The 20,874-nt window shown below is 38.0% G+C and overlaps 4 protein-coding genes across 11 annotated transcripts in view; 2 read left to right on the top strand and 2 right to left on the bottom strand.

The window, feature by feature from the left end:
* Positions 1-774: 774 nt before the first annotated feature.
* cox4i1 (cytochrome c oxidase subunit 4I1) lies at positions 775-5,120 on the bottom strand. Its single transcript, XM_032560273.1, has 5 exons — positions 5,013-5,120; positions 4,224-4,300; positions 1,565-1,729; positions 1,223-1,354; positions 775-1,105 (listed from the first exon to the last, which is right to left on the bottom strand). The coding sequence occupies exons 2-5, from the start codon at positions 4,297-4,299 to the stop codon at positions 969-971; spliced, it is 510 nt and encodes a 169-aa protein (XP_032416164.1). The 5' UTR covers position 4,300; positions 5,013-5,120; the 3' UTR covers positions 775-968.
* Positions 5,121-5,168: 48 nt separating this feature from the next.
* On the top strand, positions 5,169-8,043 carry emc8 (ER membrane protein complex subunit 8). The gene is made up of 5 exons (XM_032560270.1): positions 5,169-5,670; positions 6,474-6,550; positions 6,643-6,712; positions 6,786-6,880; positions 6,971-8,043. Exons 1-5 carry the CDS (start codon positions 5,458-5,460, stop codon positions 7,128-7,130), a joined length of 615 nt encoding a protein of 204 aa, XP_032416161.1. The 5' UTR covers positions 5,169-5,457; the 3' UTR covers positions 7,131-8,043.
* Positions 8,044-9,402: 1,359 nt separating this feature from the next.
* gins2 (GINS complex subunit 2) lies at positions 9,403-12,404 on the top strand. Its single transcript, XM_032560272.1, has 5 exons — positions 9,403-9,592; positions 9,832-9,946; positions 11,059-11,158; positions 11,255-11,381; positions 12,035-12,404. The coding sequence occupies exons 1-5, from the start codon at positions 9,503-9,505 to the stop codon at positions 12,161-12,163; spliced, it is 561 nt and encodes a 186-aa protein (XP_032416163.1). The 5' UTR covers positions 9,403-9,502; the 3' UTR covers positions 12,164-12,404.
* Positions 12,405-13,369: 965 nt separating this feature from the next.
* The window catches only part of gse1b (Gse1 coiled-coil protein b), a 184,130-nt gene continuing 176,625 nt past the window's right edge, over positions 13,370-20,874 (bottom strand). For all 8 annotated transcript variants that reach the window (XM_032560137.1, XM_032560143.1, XM_032560139.1 and 5 more), the window contains 6 exons: positions 20,537-20,807; positions 19,497-19,610; positions 18,944-19,318; positions 17,586-17,930; positions 17,006-17,109; positions 13,370-16,663 (listed from right to left, as the gene is read on the bottom strand). In XM_032560137.1, coding sequence (XP_032416028.1) covers positions 16,523-16,663; positions 17,006-17,109; positions 17,586-17,930; positions 18,944-19,318; positions 19,497-19,610; positions 20,537-20,807 — 1,350 coding nt within the window. In that variant the 3' untranslated portion in view covers positions 13,370-16,522. The remainder of the gene's footprint in view (positions 16,664-17,005; positions 17,110-17,585; positions 17,931-18,943; positions 19,319-19,496; positions 19,611-20,536; positions 20,808-20,874) is intronic.

Genomic DNA, 20,874 nt, shown 5'->3' with positions numbered 1-20,874 from the left:
AGGAAACATGGCTTCAGAAAAAGAGCTGTGGAAATAATAGACAAAAGTCAACACAGAGGGACAAAAGATGTTTATTCCAAGACAGATGGGTCTGAAATATGACACATTTGGTACAATTAAGAATTATTGTGCCAACTACGTATGTTATACGAAAACCCTGAGAGTACAGCAGAAAGCTGTCATGCGTTTGACGGATCTAAGGGACCTTTACATTTTCATCTAGAATTCTGATTAGCTTTTTGTGCCAAAACAGCTGATTTAATCCAGTCATCACCATGGCTTGTAAAACAACCCTAAAGCATATTTGATGAAGCTGAGTTGTATGCAATGACAGTTGCAACAGAAACATCTGTTAATATGGCCATCCAAATATTAGTTCAATTGTTTAAAAATAATTTTAAAGTTTTACATAAATAAATACTGCTAAAATGGTAAATGGACTGAACTTATATAGCGCTTTTCCAGTCATTTTTGACCACTCAAAGCGCTTTACACTAGAGTCACATTCACCCAGTCGCACTCACAAACACGCACACATTTATAACACCGATACACAGATCAATAGGCAATTTGGGGTTAAGTGCCTTGCCCAGAGGCACATCGACATGTGGCAGGAGGAAGCTGGAATCGAACCTACAACCTTCCGATCACAATACGACTACTCTACCAAAGAGTAGTCTTAAATATGCTAAGCATATTTAAGATAACCATAGTGTATTCCTTGTCCTTAGGTTATGGATTCCTTATGGAAAAAGAAGACTCAAAGCAAAGAAATAACTGGAGAGGTTTTATTTGGTTGAACGCGTTTTTATTTTATTATACACAGGAACCTTAGGAGGAAGTGGTCTTCCACAATTCACAGATTGCAGTATTTTGAACAAATGATAAAACCAGAAATATAGATATTCTTGTATCTCTCAAGTTAGATTTGCCTGGATCTAAGCACAGGAGGTAACTGTAGAGACCCATTACTTTTTCCACTGCTTGTTCTCGTAGTCCCACTTGGCTGAGAAGCCCTCGACTGGGTTGATTCTCATGTCCAACATCCTTTGCAGCTCTTGCTCCTTGTACAAAGGGTCGAATGTATGTGGGACAGGTCCGTACACTACAAGTGGAAAATATAAAATTGATCAATAGACGGCAAGAAAGCCATTTTTGTTCTTCAAAACACTAAGATATTGTTGATAAAATGACATTTACAAATGAATATTTCCTTATTTACCATATTTCCTCTGCCAAAGAACAATCAGGCCAGTGAAGCCCAGGAAGAACAAGATGCCACCAACCACAGTCTTCCACTCCTCTGATCCCTGGTTCATCTCAGCGAAGCTGTCTTTGAAGCTGATGCGGTACACTGAACACAGACAAGACACAAAGATCTAAATTTATGAACAGCACAATAAACTTTATGTCTTCCCGGTCTCAACAAATGGGTGGCGGAAATCATATTGGCGGTACATGGCTGATAGGTGAGTTTCTGAGTGTTAAGAACAGCAAGATATATTTTCCTTATACTAAAATTGGTTTTGACCAGCAAAGAAAGGCTGTGTGTCACCAGTCTTACGTGCAAGCTTCTCCTCATTACTGAGAGCAGCCCAGGAGCCCTTCTCCTTCTCCTTCAGGGACTTCTGTTCTGCGGTAAGTTGCTGCACATAAGCCACTTCAGGAAGAGGGATCTCCCTCCTGTCAATGTAGGGGTGGAGACTGTAGTCCTCCACCTTAGCAACGCCTGCAGAAAAACAACAACACACTTGTGTGAAATTTTAAACCGAACACCTTTGTTCAAATCAATATATGTGTTCTAACATAAATACAAAAGTAACAAGCTTCTGACATGTATATATAGTTTTTGCTATATCACCATACACGATATACATCACAATATTCTTAAATGAACTCCAATGTCATTTTAAACTATACTCCTTGCAGCATGATGTCACCCATGCAAGTTCCCTCCCCCATTTTCCTGCTAGACTTAAATGTAAGCTTATTTAAAAAAATTATTTAAATAGTGTTTTGCTATGAACTGTCTACACTATGTCTAGATAACAAGGTGAGAAATAAGTTTTAACTAAGAAAAAAAAATAGGGAGAGTGAAGTAGTTCAGTTATGCTTGACTTTGACAAACTTAACACAGATGTGTTGTGGAATAAGGTGTGTTTTGGTTCAGCTTAAAAATAAAAAGGCGACCAACACACAAACTGACAGAGCATCAGTAAAGCAGGTGTTTAAATTAGCTAATCAACCGCCGCTGTGTTAGCGTGGCTAATAGCAGCGGTGGCTAATCTAGCACAGTGATCAGTTATTAATAATCGCAAAATACACATCAAGTCTAAAAGCATAAAACTGTAACAAACTAAATGTTCTGCTCTATGTGGGTTTGAGTGTTTTTGGTTCTGAATCCTAATACATAAAGTTGCTTTGTTCTCCGTTGTTATGGCAACGAGTCTGCGTGTATAGTAAAGCCGACAGAGAACAGAAAAAAGAATGGATGGCTTCGAGTTATTATTCCCATTGCATATCACTAAACGAATCATACCTACATCTCCAGGTTTCACTTTAACAAAATAGTTCTGCTGCAGCAGCACCGCTATGAACGGCATGTAAAAGAATAGTCTGATTCTTTTACATGCCGTGTAAAAGAATCAGACTAGGTGGTGATTAGGCAGTAAAATAAATTTATGATGCAACCTTTTGTCGCAATAGTTTAATAACAAATAACAAATTACCTCATTTTGTTCGACATCCTCCATATAAAATCCAAATCACTGCCAAATTATTGATTTAGCGCTGTTTCTCTTCGGAATTAAATGAGTTTATCTGATTCCTCTTTAGTTACTGTCTCATTCAGCCTCTCACCTCAAACTCTCGCTGTCACCATGTTGTTTGTTTTCTCCGCGGAGCGTAATTGGTAGAAATTTTTCAGGTTGGGGGGGGGGGGGGGGCAGTGATCCATTCGTAGGGTGTCGTATAAACCATACTCGCAGTGAATTTGACGGCGAAAGTTTATTATTTAAACGACAATTTATACTCAATGGTTGCGATATAGCAAACAATGCAATTTATTTGTATAGCCAGTTTATAGTAATAACTACCACCGCAAAAGACAGCATAAAGAAAAACAGCTAAATTCTTGCATCTGAATTTCAAGAATTTAATTTCAATTTCTTATATGAACCCTTCCATAGGTGTAACAGTACTACAACTCAGTCACAGGCTATGTATGTTTGAATTTGTCTACTAATTACTTTCAAACAAAAAACATTTTAACAAAGTAGGAACAAAAACAAGGAAAAAACATATAAGTATCTCCATGTTAAATGGGAGAATAAAAGTAGATATTTATTAGTACCAAACCTCATACAAGACTTCTCTGAAAACAAACAATGGAAACCATAAGAGGACACCTAACTAAACCGCTGGAAATGTTTATTTTATAGTTTAATGGGATTATTAAACCCTGGTGGCATATTTAACAGATATCTGAATGCAGCAGGCTTTGCAAACCACAAGAATATAAAACATTCATTGCTTGATCTTTACCGCTACAACAATCTGATCAGATGTCTAAAATTTTTGCATACTCCTGATTAAAAGCACACATGTGGGATATCAAACAGCTGCATACCAGCAATAACAGCCAACCTAGTATTCACTTTTTTGTCACTCTTATACTTTGACTAAGATTACACTCCTACTTGTTTTGACATGTGTCTCTGCTTCAAAACACCTGAGTCAAATAATGTCATTAGCAGAATTTGACTCCATAGTGAGGAGGTAATTAAGCCATTTGATTCAGGGACACACCAAAAAGTTTCAGGATATACGACCTTGAGGCCTGGATTTTGAGATCCCTAGTCTAAGTGAACGATCGTCTTCTATACCATAAAGATTTGGCAAGAAAACATCAACATGTACTATTAGAACGCCTACTGTAAAATAATTTGCTAGTGAAGGGGTTCCTAGTGACAAATCTAAAACTACACACAGACAACGTAAGATGAGGAATTAGATGATTTGTTAGAAATGCAGAGGACGCAGGAATCTTTGTAGCTGCATTCTGTGATAATTGCATTTATGGATCAATAAACTCTAGTTTTGAATGTTACAATTTAAATGAAGTTTCCAAGCAGTTAAATTTTAACAGGAACCAACTCCTTGTATTGTTATAATCAACAGCCAGGAAAGGAAAATATTCATTTCCTCTTGGCACCAGGACTCACCATGTGCTCCACGTACACAGACAGATGCAGAAATGGCTCGTTTGCCAATAAGGCTGAGGGCTCTTGATGCCAGCATTCTGTGGAAACAATAGGAAAATACAATGCAAAACAAGTTGTGGAACTTTACATCTTGTTATACTTCAACTTAAGGCAAAACGCAGCCTGTTTTCTCACAGACCCAGTGATAAACTGCATATGCATCAAATACTTAAAAGAAAGTTTGCTGTAGATAGCAAAAGATGACAATTAGTACATAAAGTACTTCATACTGAATTAAATTATTTATACATCAGGTCTATAATTGTTATTTGCGTACGGCCATCACTAATAAAACTCACTTAAATTAAATGGAAGCAGTTACATGGCTGACCAAACTAAAAGGTGTTCCGCTCATTGTGAGGACAAGCTAAAGTTAGCGTTAGCTACAAACACAAGGTCACAGTGCCCCGGAAAAAAATATCACAAAAACTTTCTGCTTATTTAAAACAACATCGTGGTATTATTTATTTTTTACGCACAAAAAAAATAATCATCATAAGCTTATGTCTGACCAGTGAAACGTTTTCTACATTCACATCTTCACCCTGTGCAAAATGTACCTGCGAATGCTAACGATAGCTAACCGGAAAATTAGCCGAGAGTCGCTCTACAAAGTAACTGAATAAAACTTCCGTTCCGAAGGAGGTATTGTATGATATTATATCCGCAACGTTACATTTTAAAATAAGCTGTAACTGTGTTATATTACCACACAATAAAAGAGCTGTAAGTAAATAACAGATAAACGACCTGCACCGTTCCTTTCTCCTGTCCGCCGACGGTCTGAAAAGCGCTGGATATCTGGACGGAAGAACGTAAGGCCTCCGCTGACATAAGCTGAAGCTCGACTGGAACGTAGGCACTTTACGACAACGTTTCACTTGTTTACGGCTCCACCGGTGCTACAGAAACCAATAGCAGGTGGACGTAAGATTAGCTCCTCTGACTGAACACGAGTTACTCATTTTACAGAAAATACTGTTATAACTAACAATAACTACAAAGAGTATAGGTACCAATCTGAATGCATAGCAGACTCCCTATGTTCAGACATTAAGGAAACTGCTGAGGTTGATTTCTACTTTTTTTCTGGCATGATCGGTAACGATAGCTAGCAGCAGCAGTCGCTCTTCGCCGCAACTAGCCACTCTGACACTTTAAAAGGAACTGTCCGTCCACCTGTTTTCTTACAGACATGCCTATTCAGTTGACTAGTCAGGCGTACTGTAAAATGCTTTTACATACTGCCAAATATCCTCACTGTGCTGTGAATGGGTTGCTGGTGGCAGAAAAGACAAAAGAGAAAAAGAAAGACGGTCACAGTGGTCCAGTTTTGTGCGTGGACTGTGTCCCTCTTTTCCACGGTACTCTTGCTCTGGCACCAATGCTGGAAGTAGCTTTGACACTGGTAAGTTTTTTTTTTTTTTTTTCTTTTTTACCAATTAAACTCTACATGCAGCTGTTAGCTTATGTTGCAGATCAGGTTGGGAGTAATGTGTTCCTCAAAAAAGAGGGGTACAGTGTATGGGCTTAGTTTTATTTAAAGCTCATTTGTTGTTGAGGTTATGTCCGTTCTATGAATGCGAGTCAGTCTTTGCCACCATCTTTTCTTTATTCGACTTGATGTTGAGGATTTTACAAAAAGGTGTTGGTGATAAGAATCTTTACAATAAATCCTTGTTGCTATTAGTGTTTTGATGTTTGGAGAGATGGTTGCACTGTGCTGTCATTAATGAAACTTTCTCTCTTGTGATCCCACAGATCATTTATAAACAAAATGTGACCGGTTTTTGAGTTGTTGTGCAATTTTGACTACATAAAATCTATATTAAAAAATAAAAAATAATATCTGGGTTAAAATATCCGTTGGTCAAAAGTTCTGGGGTTATGATGTTTTTATCAAATACACAAATCAGCTTTTTCCTGATTGATTTAAATTATTGTTTGAAATCAATTCCAATTTTTACCCACTCTAGTTTTGTTTCTTTATTAATCCTTAAGATCATAGAAATATCACTGCAGCTCCTAAAATTAAGTCCACAGATATAAAATCTAATTTTAACATAGCCATCATTTTGGTGAAAATGTTTTCACCTTTTTGCATTCAGTAAAACGAAAATTGTCTTGTTCTTTGTCTTTTGAAAATGTTCATAATCTAATCTCAGCTGTCATTCTGACCGTACTTGTTTGTTTCCTTCCTGTTTATGTCAGATTGATACTTGGTGTAAAGAAAACAACTACATCATTGTCGGATATTATCAAGCCAATGAACAGACAAAGGACTCAAGGTACAAAGATTTAAATGGAAATCCCAGTCCTGCTTTTTCAGTGAAACTAAATGCATTAAATTAAGGTGATGCATAATTTTTTCTTTGTTCAGACCAAATCAGGTTGCTCAAAAAGTCGCTTCCAGGATTTCGGAGAATTTCAGTGAAGCCGCTATGGTTATGGTAATCTTTTATCATTTAAACTAGCATGGCTTTTTATGCATGACATCAAATAATTTCATTGTGATTTCTACAGGTGGACAGCAGCAGGTTGACAATGAGCTGCTTTGAGCCCATTGTGTTTATCCACGATCACCATGAAAACAAGTGGAAAGTCAGAGAAGTCACAACGTAAGTACCTGAGACATAAACACTGTTTTACTAAAACTGAAGTATATTCACCGGAGTTTACTGGGTGGATATTTTTGGATATTTTTCAAGGGACGCTTTTGAGGATTGGAGCGAAGCACAGAAGATCACGTCTGCCCTGCTGGTGGGCAGGTCCTATGAGAACTTGATTGACTTTGACAACCACTTGGATGATCTAAGGAATGACTGGACCAACCCTACCATTAACAAATCGGTCCTGGATCTCTGTTAAGACTTTCAGTGCAAATCTTTGGAGTTCCGCGTGAAATTTTGCATCCATTTCTGCTCGCATGATGCTACATTAAAAACCTCCTGCACTGAAAGAATTGGTGGAGCACTGATCTTTCAGACTGAAGTCTCTCAACTGCAGCCGCCACACATGTACAGTTGGCCTCGGTCCACCTTTACAAGGTGATGCTGAGGGGATAAAGGTTATTTGTTCTTAAATGAAATATTTCCGTTATTTTGGTTTTGTGAAATTGGTTCTACAGATGCGTGCAAAAGATCTAGAATGTTTGACTTTTGTAAATTGAAAAGGTAGTAGCCATACTGAAATCAAGTTCTAACTTATTAATAAAGCATTTGTAATAATTTCTAATTTAAGGTGTGAGAATAAAACTATAGCGATGACTTCTAATTGTTATTTTTTAAGGTTTAAAACAAAATTCACATGTAAATGTACCCTGATGCTGGAAAAACCTACACTGACCTACTTCATTGCTTCATGCTAACAAACTTTCTTATTTATAACTTTCCACAATGTTTTTGGATGTTAGTTTTGGCTACAGATAGGTTTAAATTTACCGTACTTTTTAAAATGTCTGCAATGTATCAGGTCATTAGAATGTGTGGATTTTGTTTTTCACTAGATGCTTGTTTGAATAACTTGCTTACAGGTGTGTGTTCTTAATTGACTTCTAAATCACTTAAATATTGGAATTAGATAAAGATTTCGACATTATAGAGCTGCCTTCGTATTGGATAAAACTGTCCAGAATTAACTTTAAATTTGTTTAAAAACTTGGCATTTTTACAGAACCTTTATGAACTGAATGTAAAATGAAATTGGTTTCTTAAAGTGTCAAGATACTTGCTGAAGTTTTTTTTTTTCCATTTGTGAAATAAATTTGCAGTCTTTTATTCAACTGTATTGATCATTTTTAAGACTGCCTCAGGTAAGCAGTGCTGTGTGAAAGGCTTCTTGTTAAGATCTTGCAACTTGTGTTGAGTCCGCATCTTTTAATCTCATAACTCTGCACAATTACTTCTTTTATTAAGCTTTATTTTATTTCTGGAAATGAATTGTGTTTTAAGTTGTAATCACTTACAGCAAATTAGTATTTTTGCTATAATACACAACCTAATACAAAGTCAGAAGAAATCAGTGATGTTAGCTCAAAACCCTGAAATTTTTATTGAATACAAATAACACATTAAATTTAAAAATACTTTGTCGTTAAGAAAAGTCTGTCCAAGAACTTTCAAGGAGTCATGGTTGGTTATGATGTGTGCAGGAAGAAGCTCCAGGAGCAGTCAGTCTTGCAATGAACCTGAAGAGGCCTCTGACTAAAGATTTGTTGTATGATAATTTCATAGCTGTCATGACTTGCTAATGATTCAGTATCCAGGCAGCATAAATGATATTTTATAGTAGCATGTCCTGGATGACTCCATTAGTTGATGGCGAGTACATACTAATCTACCTCATTTGCTTTTGCCACTCCTCTTCAAATCTCTATCTTGTCACATGGTTGGAAAACCTGGCAGAGAGACGTTGGAGTTGGGATATGATCCTGCTTAGTATGCTCGATGGAGAAGATGGTTTGAACTTCCTCCTGTCTATACTCTTTGGTCCTGCTCTGAATCTATGAAGCCTCCTTTTCAGCTTTTGATTTGGGGTTATACTTGGAAGTATTTGATCATGATCTTCTCCTAGTTGTAAAAACAAGACTGTTGTCATAGTCTATGCGTCATAACAAATGTGCGAAAGCGTAAAAGTACAAGCAAAAATCTTTCCAGCTGCATAGCTTCCATAGATAGAGGGAATGGTGTGTTTTTTGTTGTTCACTGTCTCAACAAAAAAAACAACATTTTGAACAAGTCTACAGAAACAACACAACAGAGCTACTCTAATATGGCACCATATTCTAGAACAAGAAAATATGTGTATATATACATACATTTATTTGGAAACGATATGCTCTTGAATAAAACATATATATCGTTCCTGGTCTTCTGTTTCAGTCCTCTATAACCTCAGGCCCAATAAAATGAGAATAAAGGAAGGTTGAAAACATCGCCATCTAGCGGCCCTTAGCTGTGGCTACCTTCACACGGCGCTGGTCATTCATTAATTTATTTTTATTTTTCTAATCAATCCGATCCAACTGCTCAAAGGAAACATAATGACAAATAACTCTAAAATGTTTCAAACCTATTTCAGAGCACGACGATAAACAGCCTCCATCTTGTGTGTCGTACTTCCGGGAGATGACGCAGTTGTCCGCTCCTCGTTTCCTGTGCAGGCTTTTCACAGCTCATTGCGCGGGAACTCTAGTCAGAGTGTTGGTATGAAAAAGTCACGGAAAACAGTAACGATTTGCTATGGATCCTTCAGAGGTTGAATTTCTAGCTGAGAAAGAGTTTGTGAAAATAATACCAAATTTCAGCCTGGACAAGATCTATTTAATCGGGGTAAGTATGTGAGGAGAACTGCGTCAGATGTGTGTAGACTGTATATTATATTTTTAACCTCCATCTTTTTTATTCGATGCATCAAAACATTATTTTCACTTCATACTTGTTTACACATCGCTCATTTATATGTCCGCTCCAGACGCCAAGACAAATCCCATTGTGTTAAAACATGCTGCAATAAATTGCGTTTTGATTCTGATGTTTTCCTGAAAACTTACATTCATTTCTGTCTTCAGGGCGATTTGGGACCCTTCAACCCGGGACTTTCTGTTGATGTCCCCGTGTGGTTGGCCCTAAACCTAAAGCAGAGACAGAAATGCAGGATTCTTCCCCCTGAGTGGATGGATGTCGGTAGGTTTTCCATAAGAATACACAACACTTGTGACGTAAAATTAAACTGATACATGGGTTTGTTTTTTTGAAAACGTATTACAAACATACACTTGAAAAGTGTGGCGTGCATTAATATTCAGCGCCCTTGAGTTTATACTTTGTTTGCCCACCTTCACTGCAATAACTTCAAATCTTTTAAACCGACTTTACATCTAAAGGCTGGCATTTTCGCTAATTCTTCTGGACAGAATGGCTCTAACTCAGACAGACTGGACAAGAAGCGTATGTGACAAGCAATTTTTTTTAAAGTTTTGGCACAGATTTTCAATTGAAGTCAAGACTTTGACTGGTCCATTTTTTAAAGAGAAATATACTTTGATCTGAACCAAAAACATTCATCTCAGTTCTTACCACTGATGATTCAAGATACCCTGACACTAAAGATCATGCCAAGCTGTAAATGTTTTTTTAACATTATTAAGTGTTAAAATATATATATATTTTAATAAAAAATACTCTGGTATTTATAGTATTTTGCATGTTTATTTATGCAGATGATATTTCTCATTACTATTTACTTAGTGTTTTAGTTCTAAACAAATTGTTGACACAACTTTTTTTAAATCTAGCAGTATTAGTTTTGAAATAAATGCCTTCACAATTCTTAATTCAATGAAAAATGTGTACATTTTCTATAAAGTGTACATCCTATTTATAATAGCTTAAGTTCTGAAACTAAAAGAAGGATTTTCTCAAATAACTAAAGCTTTTGTCTCAGTGAAATTTTCCATTGTTTCACTTTTGCAGCTGCACAATGCAGAGCTTCTTTAATCTCCATAAACTATGAAGTACAACAAAAAATGGTTGGAAATAGACTCTGGACTGTGTCTTTTCAAGTTTGGATGATTATTGTTTTTCCTAGCTTGCAATATTTTTATTGATACTTTTTTTAATGTTTTTAAAATCCGAACGTGCATAAAAGCAGAAACACACGGCAAAGGAGGGAACCATAGATAAGACAAAGGAGGAAAAATCAGTACTAGCATAAAATAAGGGAATTCCATAACAAACGTTTTTGTAGTGAAACAGGGGAGATTTTTTCCTTCTAAACACCTTCTTCCATCATGCAGAGAAACTAGAGGAGATACGAGAGCTTGAGAGAAAAGAAGACACCTTTACTCCTGCACCCAGCCCATATTACATGGAGCTAACCAAACTGTTACTGAACCAGTGAGTAACACACATAAACATGCTGCATTGCATCCCATGTTGCTCTTTGTCGAGGTGATGCCAGACCTTCCGTTGCTGGTTTTTGTCTCTCCGTAGCGCGTCTGACAACATTCCTAAAGCTGATGAGATCCGAACTCTGGTCAAAGACATCTGGGACACTCGGGTGGCTAAACTGCGTCTGTCTGCCGACAGCTTCATCAGGCAGCAGGAGGCTCACGCTCAGGTAACGTGGGAATAAACCACAATGCTGTTAGATTAATCGACAAGCAGAACGGACGCACGTGTAAAACCCAAACACACACTAAAGCATTACCCAACGTGAAACGACAAGGAGAGTGCAGAAAAGTATGATGAGGTTCATCTTCAGGTGATCCACATTAATTAGGCAAACTTAAGCTTGCAGCACCTGTTTTTCCAACTTAACAGGATTACCAGTCATAGTCACAGTGTCTTGCAGAATATTTCGGATTATCCTTTTATCCCTTTAGCCTGTGTCTCGGCTGGTTCCTGTTTCGCTTTGATTTTGCTACAGGCTCTTGAGAGAAATGGCCACTTTAAGGTGCCCCAGTGTAACATAAAAAGTCAATAAATGTTTTATGTATATTTTTTAACAACTATCATTGTCAGTAGGCCCACTGAAGGAGGCATGTAGGTGTACAAACTGAACATTGTATAAAGAATAAAAACCTGCCTCTCAGTTAAGCTGTAGTACAGCTTCTGACAAAACTGTGTAATATTTCTTTAAGAACAATTTTCTCTTAAAAAGTGTGAATGTTACAGATTTACAAATAGTAAATACTTATATTAGATTAAGATATTGGCTGGCAAGTGTCACAGTGCTAGATCAGTGTCTTCATCCTGTGCTTTGCTCCGCAGCTGGACAACCTGACTCTGATGGAGATCAACACCATAAGAGAGTTCCTTCTCGATTCTCTCAACTGCATGTACAAGCTGCGCTCCAACCTGCAGCCTGGTGCCACTAAGGGCCAGTTTGCAGACTACTGATCCAAAAATACCAAGGTCTTTTGGATGTTTTCTGAATGTTTAGAAGACTGGACTTCAACCGTTGAACTCTTTTGTTTCATTTTAAGGAATCAGCTTCATTTGTGAAGAAGATTTGAGTTTATGGAAAGCAAGTTTTATATGGATTAACTATTTGTGATTAATAGTGGAAATTCACATGCTATGGTTTCTGAATGTACGTTTTTATCATGTGACAAAATAAATGTGCTTGTGTGTATGTTGAGTAGTTTTCTGTGATGTTTGAGTGCTTCAGCAGTTCACTTCCTCAGTAATTGATCTAACATCTACAGTAGTGTGAACATGTTAGTCTACTGACAAACTGAAGTATTTATTCAGTTTGTCAGACCTGTAGAATGAAGAATCACTTAAACAGAACAAGTCTGGAAACTGAAAGTAGGCTAAAAGATATGAAAAAGAAACGCATCGTGCTGTGATCTGAGGAAAATCATTGTTGACGCAAAATTTTACAAGCCATTGGGATTCCTGTGAACCAGTGATAGCCACTGGTCATGATTTAATATCAAAGAGACTGACATCCATGGGAAAGATCTAAGGTCAAAGCCTCTGCGGCCAGTCTTGATTCCCATGACTTTGGGGGAAAATATTCTGTGGTCTGTTCAGACAAAAGTGGAGCTCTGTGGACGATGTGGGCCACGGGACATCTGACAAAGAACTAAGCGTTTCAGCCAAAGCCATCAGTCAAACGTGGTGGTAGAATGATGGTCCTGGTCAGTTTTCCTGCTTCATGACTAGGCTGACTTGCCCCAACAGACATGACCATGAATTCTGGTAGAGCCAGGACAATAACTTTTTGGTGTGGCCTAGTCAAAGTCTGCATTCTAATGCAACTGAAATGCCATTGATGAATTAAAAGAAGTGTGGAAATAAGAGTAGAAGTAAATGTGGGTACAAGGATGACTCAACTAAAGTTGTGTCAATTAATCACATGGGGTCAGGCTGGCTTGGGTAGCTTTCCCTTATCAATGAACTCCTTTGAAAATTGCTTTTTCATATTTTACTCATTGATTAAATTATTTTAAGGTGGGGCAAATAATTTAAAAGCTGTAAGAAAAATCTCTTAACAGAGTTTGATAAACATAAAGTTTCCACAATAGGATCTGGGAATCTGTTTAGTTTTCCATTCCTCAGAGAATTCCCACCCAAGACAAACAATAACACATTTTAATGTTTGACATTTTTGAAGTATTTTATTTTCTTTTTTGTCAGAAATCACAGCCATATATTCATAAATACCTAATTACTACATTCAACAAAGAATATATTACATTACGATGAATTTAAACAAGTACATTAATAAAAAAAGAACCAAAAAAAAAAAAAAACAACAGGATTTCACAGCATCTAGACATCCTCCACTGAGTAACAGGGCTATTGCATGGGCGTGCGTGGGTTGGAGATGGAGACCCAGGGAGGCTGAGTAAGAGCTTTATCTTACTGCACTGTCCTCCCCAGCTAATTGGCAGCTTACCTCAGCTTGCATGCATCCTCATTTGCTGATAGGCTGCACGGGTGGCTCTTTGCTGCTGTGGAAAAGTAACAGACTGCACTTTTTAATTCTTATCTAGTTTAGGCCTTGCTCATTTAAACAAACAAAAAAAAACAATTAGTTTTGAATGAAGTAATTAGTGATCGGATAAATTTATTTAATGTCATCTCTAAGTCTTATTTTGAAGGTGTGACATACTGCAGACGCTTGGATGTAAAGCCCCTGATTGCTAATGTTCATCGTGTGGACTGCAACTCATTCACAGGCTCCCAAATTACTGAGGCACTTGGACGTGATATAGGGTTCGTGTGGCATAATTGTGCTTCAGTCTTAGTCAAAAATCCCCTTTTAGTACATCTAAAATTATTTCTCCTTTTTTGAAAGGCTTCATGTTTTTACATAAACACCTTAAAAACCACAGTCATGTCAGTGATGGCCTCCAGGGTTTCAGATGGCACATTCAGCCCTAAAACTCAGGCTGAATGATTCTGATGGTGAAAGTAGTCGGCGAACTACTGGACAGATTTCAGGGCAGAGGAAAAGTTGTAAACATGTATGCAACGTAAAAAAAACCCCCCAAAAAACCCCTTTGTAATCAGGTCCAGCTTAATTACATGTGTGATTTTGTGGCTGATATTTAGAACATGATGACAGCTTTGGGCAGCATTGGGATCCTTCAAAAAAGGTCAAGAGAAATGGAAGATTCTTGATGGAAAGTTTGGCTCTCCAATTACAATTTTAATCAAAGTCAAGATTATAAAATCCTTAAATTTTTTTTGGCACCGTGTCCTTTAATGGCTGTTTGATAAGGGCTTAATTTTGTAAGGTGTAATTATTAAAGTGGCTTCAAAGCTATGTTCTGACTTAAAAACTAAATGAGTCAATATTTAAAGTATTAAGAAGCAGTTTCATCTGCTGGCTGTTTATGAGAGTCCTTATATATAAACTGTAAAGGTGCATCCCAAAAAATTTAGACCATCACCGAAAGGTTTGTGTCTGTAATTCATTTAAAACACTAGCAAGAATAGTAATGGCACCCCAGTGATGATTTGGGGTGCTATAGCGTCTGCTGGTGTTGGTCTGTTTATTGTTTTTTTTTTTATCATGTCCAAAGTCAGCATCTACCATCAAAGTTTAGAGCACTTTATGTTTAGCTTTATGGAGATGCTGATTTCATCTTCCAGCAGGACTTAACCCCTACCTTGAGTAAAGTACCTGTATCTGCCTAAGGACTACTTACTGTGATTCATTCAGCAGCAAACTAGACTGAACATAAATCCAACAGGGAATATTTTTAGGTATTGTCAAGAGGAAGATGGGAGACCCAACAATTCACACCAGCTGACGGCCTCTACCAAAGCAAACCTCATCAGAACCAGAGGATCCATGTCACGTTGCACTGACAGAGTAATTCAAGCAAAAGGAGCCCTGACTAAGTTTTGAGTGCAGATACTGTACTGTAAAATAAAATAGGTTTTTTATGTCTGTTTTTAAAGTCTTTTTAATTAGCTGGAAGCCATAATCAACTTTAACCAAAAATATTTCCTTGAAATAGATCACTCTACATGTAATAATCTCTAAAATATGACTTTGTCTTTGTGAATTGAATAACTGAATTAAATTAAATTCTCCAGGATATTTTAAAGTGTTGAGATGCACCTGTACATCACTGTAAGTCTGATTTATGGGTGACGGTATGACTAACTAGTCATGCCAGCAGCAGTGAAGCATAGCAGAGGAGGAGGGGGAAACACAGGCATTTTTGCTGTGCAGCACGGGGGGCAATGTCTCAGGGCCTCTGAGCCAGCTTTGCTGAGCTCAGAGGCCAGATGAGGTGGGCTGTGGCTGGGTCTCAGCTGCTCTGAGTCAGGACAGGAAGAACGCAGGAGCGCATCCTGCTTTCACTCCATCTGTGAAACATCTCAGAGTGAGCTTTTTCTGGCCAGCAGCAGCAAAAACAACAAAAGAAAAACACTAAAAGCAAGGCTTTTTTTTAACCCCCTCTCTCCCCCCCAAAAAGCATAAACATATAAAAATGGCAGGCTTTTCTTTTAAAAGAACAATGATTAAAGTAATAAAAACATACAAAATTCATTTAAGTCTTCATATTATGTACAATACAAGGCTGAAGCACCCTTTAAAATTCTTATTTTCAAACTTTCTATTTTGAAATAAAACATTTCCTTAATTCTTTAAAAAACATGTACATTTTCTAGGTTTTCCCTAATTTGAATAGTTCTTTGTTGTAACACAGTACCAACAGGTAGTTCTTCAGCTTTAATTCTTAAGTGCATTTCCAGTTCAAAAGCTCACGTAGCCGCTGTGGTAAAAATCTGTCCCAACTGGCCGGAAGCCTTCGTTTGGAGATTTGGAGCTTTCAAGTCTTGTGATGAAACCCCTCAAGGGACAAAGGGGGGCAGATGCTCCTTCATTGGCAGGATTGTCTGTGTGGCTGTGGTGGTGAGGGATGCAGGAACTAAACAGCAGAGCAGCAGGAGCTAAAGAATGTGACTAGCAGGCATTTGCTTGTAACTGTGTGTTGATCTTCAGGTTCTCCTGCCTCTCAGGGTTGGCTACATTGGCACGCATCAGTGGCTTTTGGAGCAGTCCCTGGCAAGCCACAGTCCAAAGACTAACTGTCCTTCAATGAATGGTCCTGTCTCTTGTGCATTCACTTGTTTATTTATTCACTCAAGCCATTTAATTCACTAATCTTATCTAGCCAGCCACATACCCCTCCACGAAGCCACAAGGACGAGACCGTGAAAAAATAAACTCTAAGTCTGAAGGGGAGGCGGCCGGGAGCGGGGGGTCTTCAGGTTGGCATGTCGGGGTCACCTTGGAGGGTATCCTTTGTAATGGCTGCCTCTCGGCCAATGTGTCTGCGGGAGTGTCAGACACTTCCTGAAGTGCTCCAGCTCTGCTTGTAGCTTCTCCCGCTCCACTGCCAGCTTCTGTCTCTGCGACATCAGCTCCTGAGCAACAGAGGAGGAGTCAAGTGTTACAAAGGACGTAGATAAGGAAAAACTGAAAGTCACTCATTCAGGTCTACAGTATAAGATATTACTGAATGAAAGGATTGTTTTTTTTCAAGCAGCACTACAGGTTTATGTAAGAAATATTCTGCATCCTTATATGACTCTGAGTCAGTAACCCTTCATAACCAATTTTTTACCTCCGTTCTGTCCTTTTTTACATCTAAACTAATATTTTGTACTATGTTAGTTTTAAACTAATATAGTAGGGGTATACAGTAGATCCTGGGCATTATCATAATGTTCTATGTGTGTGTGTGTGTGTGTGTGTGTGTGTCTTACCCCCATGCTGTGAGACAGCTGCTCAGCAGTCAGACTGAGGTTGTAGTTCTGAGCTTCTAGTCTTCGACACTGGCTCTGTAATACTTGTCTCTCCAAAGTTTGCTCTGTCAGATAAAGCAGGATGTGGAGAAAGAAACAGATAACGGTGTCACAGTTAGAAGTTAAGAAGAAGGGCAGAGAAAAGTTTCCCATGTTCAGCTGTAGGTGCAAGTCTTCCTATTTCAAGGTGACAGGAAACCACCTATGAGAATGTGTCAGCTACACACACACCTGAAGAGTAAATACCTCCCTCTAGTGGCAGAGAAATTCTACAACAACATATGTTGACAACTTAAATTTTTTATTTCATTTCTAGAATTTTCAATATATTGACAGCAAGCTGAACTCTAAATTTATACCTTTTAACCAGTTTACAGCTGGTCTCTGAGAAAATACCCCAATGTACTCTAGTTACCGATATGAAAGGGATTTAATTGACCCAAATTTAAAAGTTGAAAATGGCTCATCTATACACTTTAAGAAGAGTTGTGAGATTTTATGTTGCCAGTATCATCACTGTATATGTTATGGTGCTGCTTACCTTCAACATATTCCTGATATGCTTCAAATATAGATTCGATTCCCTGCCACTTGGGAACCGGAGCCTCGTCTTCCTCCTCATCATCTTCCTCTTCTGAGTCATCTGGACCAGACAGGTCCTCCCTCATCACTGCTGCCTCCTTGTGGAGGGGCATTGGAAAGTGCTGTCCATTGGGCTGAGGGTGGGAGAGGGAGTGGGAAAGGGGCAGAGGAAATGGTGGTGCACTCGAGTGAGGCTGGGAAAGTGGCTGAGACGGACGGCTAGGGGCGTTCTGAAGCTCGGGAATGTTATAGTGGACCGAGGACTCCTGGAGGTGAGATGAATCTGACACATTTGCTGCCACTCCTGTAGATAAAAAAAACAAAAACAAAACAGGAGACAAAAATACAACTAATGAGTAATTTCCAATCAGATTTTTTTTCTTTATTGCCAGAGGATAACTCATGTAGTGGTAATTTTACAGTATTTCTAACAAATTATGCAGAGAATTTATAGATTTCGATTTTCTACATCAAACACCACATCTTTTCTATGTATACAAATCTTTTTGTTTTGAGCTGCAAGTGAGAGCACAACTAATCATTTACATTTAGTACTAAAAATATTATTGGATTTCTTGCACAAAATATTAAGAGAAATATTTACAGCATTATTGAAAATTTTGTTGATGAGACTCAAGCTTAAAGCTATAACTTCAGTAAAATATGAATCCTACAACATGTATTATCACAGAAATTATATTTAAACTGAAGGCTTACCATTTTTTAATGGCATAATAATTACTACGACTAGTTTGAAGTTGTCAATGTATATATTTGAAATCGCTATTGACTATTGTTTAGCAGCATTAAGCAGCAATGTTACAATATTTCAGAATTTTAAATATTTTACAACTACAGCAACCATCAGAATGACAAAGTATTAGAATAATTCTTAGTTTAAAATTATATTGTCACAGAAATAAACATCTAAAAACCAGAAATATTAATATTTTGATGTATTTTGAAACTTGTGTCTAATAGATGCACCAAATTAAATTTATAACTTTGTAAACCTTCAGGCAGCCAAACATGTTTGAAGACTATTAGACTTTTAATCTGTAATTATACAAAAAACTGTATATTATATTTATACACAGTAGTTTTTGATAGCACATTGTTGATAAATTACTATAAATATGAGAATATTAAATCATGTATGTTTACGAATCTGTGAGAATTTATGACGTTCATATTTTAGTTTCCAGCTGAATTAAGTGTTCAGTGATTGAAGTGACCATTGCAAATGTAATTAAGGCTCAGATTTTTACTGAACTGACATTGTGCATCAAAATTACTTTCGCACACAAAGCTTGTTACCTTTGTGTTTCTGCAGAGCTTTTTGAGTGGACTGAAGAACAGATTCATGGAACTGCTGGGCGAATTCCTCTGGGGTGAAGCTGTCCCAAGGTTTTGTGCGGCCATTGATGCTGTGAAGTCCCTCTTTAGCCTGCAGGGGGAGCGGCGGCCGCAAGCTGTTGAGCAAGCTGGAGTTCCTCTTCGGGATGGGTCCCTCACCGGGCCCCCGGGCCTTATCTGGGTAGACAGCTGGGGAGGGGGGCGCCTTTGGCCGTAAGGTATCCCCAACGGGTTTTGGATGACCATTGGGGGATGCTGGGCAATGTGACGGAGGACTATGCTGTCTGACATTATGGTGGTCTTCAGATTCAGAGGAGTGCCGAGTAACTGCTGGATCTGCAATTGTTTCAGCAAATGTTATCATGATGAGGTCAAGATCCACATCATCACTGCTGTGGCATGAATACTTCACATTTACAGCTAGAAAAATTTACTAGAAAAAAAGTTTAGAAAAAGCTTTTTAAATACTTAAGTGATGGAAAAGTGAGTGATTATTCAGTGACAAGCATCTTACCAGAAACATGTGCTGGAGGGCTCTTGCACAGTGGATGAGGTGAATGTCTGATTGTATCCAAGGTCACACTTTTTTCTTTAATGGCTTGAAGCAGTTCCACCACTCTTTCATTGTCTACAAGAAAACAGTTTACCATGATTCATGTCTGTGATGTTCATTTACTGCTACACTATAGTTAGTCTTCCTAAACTGTGACTGTAAAGATTCAGCCTGAACTCCCAGTTCAGACATGTATACGATCTTTAACAAAACCATTTAAGCTTTTAAAGACATTTTGGACACAGTTTAAAAAATGCAAGGTTTTGACGATAATTCTTCATCTGAATGCTAAGGAACAATTAAAGAAAAGCTGATAAATAAAGGGCTTAGAATTGTAATTCGACAAACGTGTGTGTGCAAACCGATTTGCCAAGTCCTCCCATCTAACTGGGAAAAAGTTAGTCATAGTGCACACACTGCTCAATACACGTTGCATATACTGTAATGTAGGGATATGTAGTTGACATCATTTTTTGACCCTTTTATAATTTCCTTTGAGGCTTGAGTCAGCATGTTCATGGGAGTGGAGTGCAAATGAGCCCAACAGAGCTCATCTGAAGTGAAGCATCAGCATACTGCAGAACAGAATGCAACTGAGTTTTGCTTTTTAAGATCCAAATGGGCATCGTTCTGCTGAAATGAGATGCCCAAGACAAAACAAGAGAAACTGAGGTATATTTTTTGGGTCAGGCTAATGACCCGAGTCAATTTGTCGTTCCTGTGTTCTTAACTCTAAAATAACTATTTCCGAAAATATATAAAAGCACAGCTAAAACAAAACAGGTCCAGTTTACCTGACTAATTTAAGATCGACTTTTTTATAAACTGCACAAATTTATTTAATTTTTGTCATTATTTTGTTTTTAAATTTTTGCCTAACAATTTTTAGAAGGACAAATGAGAAAATCATGCTACTCTATTTTATACTCGTTAGATTAATTTTTAATTATAACAAAGTAACTAAAAAGAGTTGTATAAGTGTCACTGCTCTACAGACTGACCTTTTCTCTCCTGCACGGTGACATGAGAGAGTTTGAACATGGTGAGAAATCGCTTCTTGTCCTCCAGTTCTGGTGCTCGGTCCATTTCCTCCGGAGTGAAACGCGTGCTGAGCTGAGCAGGAGGGGGTGGGGGCGTGCGCTTGGACTGTGAAGCAGGAGGCGAAGGGCTGCGTTCCCTGAGCATTCTCCTCCTTTTCCTTCTCTTTTGCTGCATGAGCTCATCACGCCGGCTCACAGTGGTCAGGCTAAACATGGTCAGAAACTCTAATTTCTGTATGGAAGCAAATCATACAGATCGTATTTAGTGTTGTACTATGATCACTTGTGTTTTCATTTGC

The sequence above is a fragment of the Xiphophorus hellerii genome, chromosome 4 (genome assembly GCF_003331165.1).
Source record: "Xiphophorus hellerii strain 12219 chromosome 4, Xiphophorus_hellerii-4.1, whole genome shotgun sequence".
Lineage (NCBI taxonomy): Eukaryota > Metazoa > Chordata > Actinopteri > Cyprinodontiformes > Poeciliidae > Xiphophorus > Xiphophorus hellerii.
The sequence above is the reverse complement of the archived record's forward strand: the minus strand, read 5'-3'. Positions and strand labels throughout refer to the sequence as shown.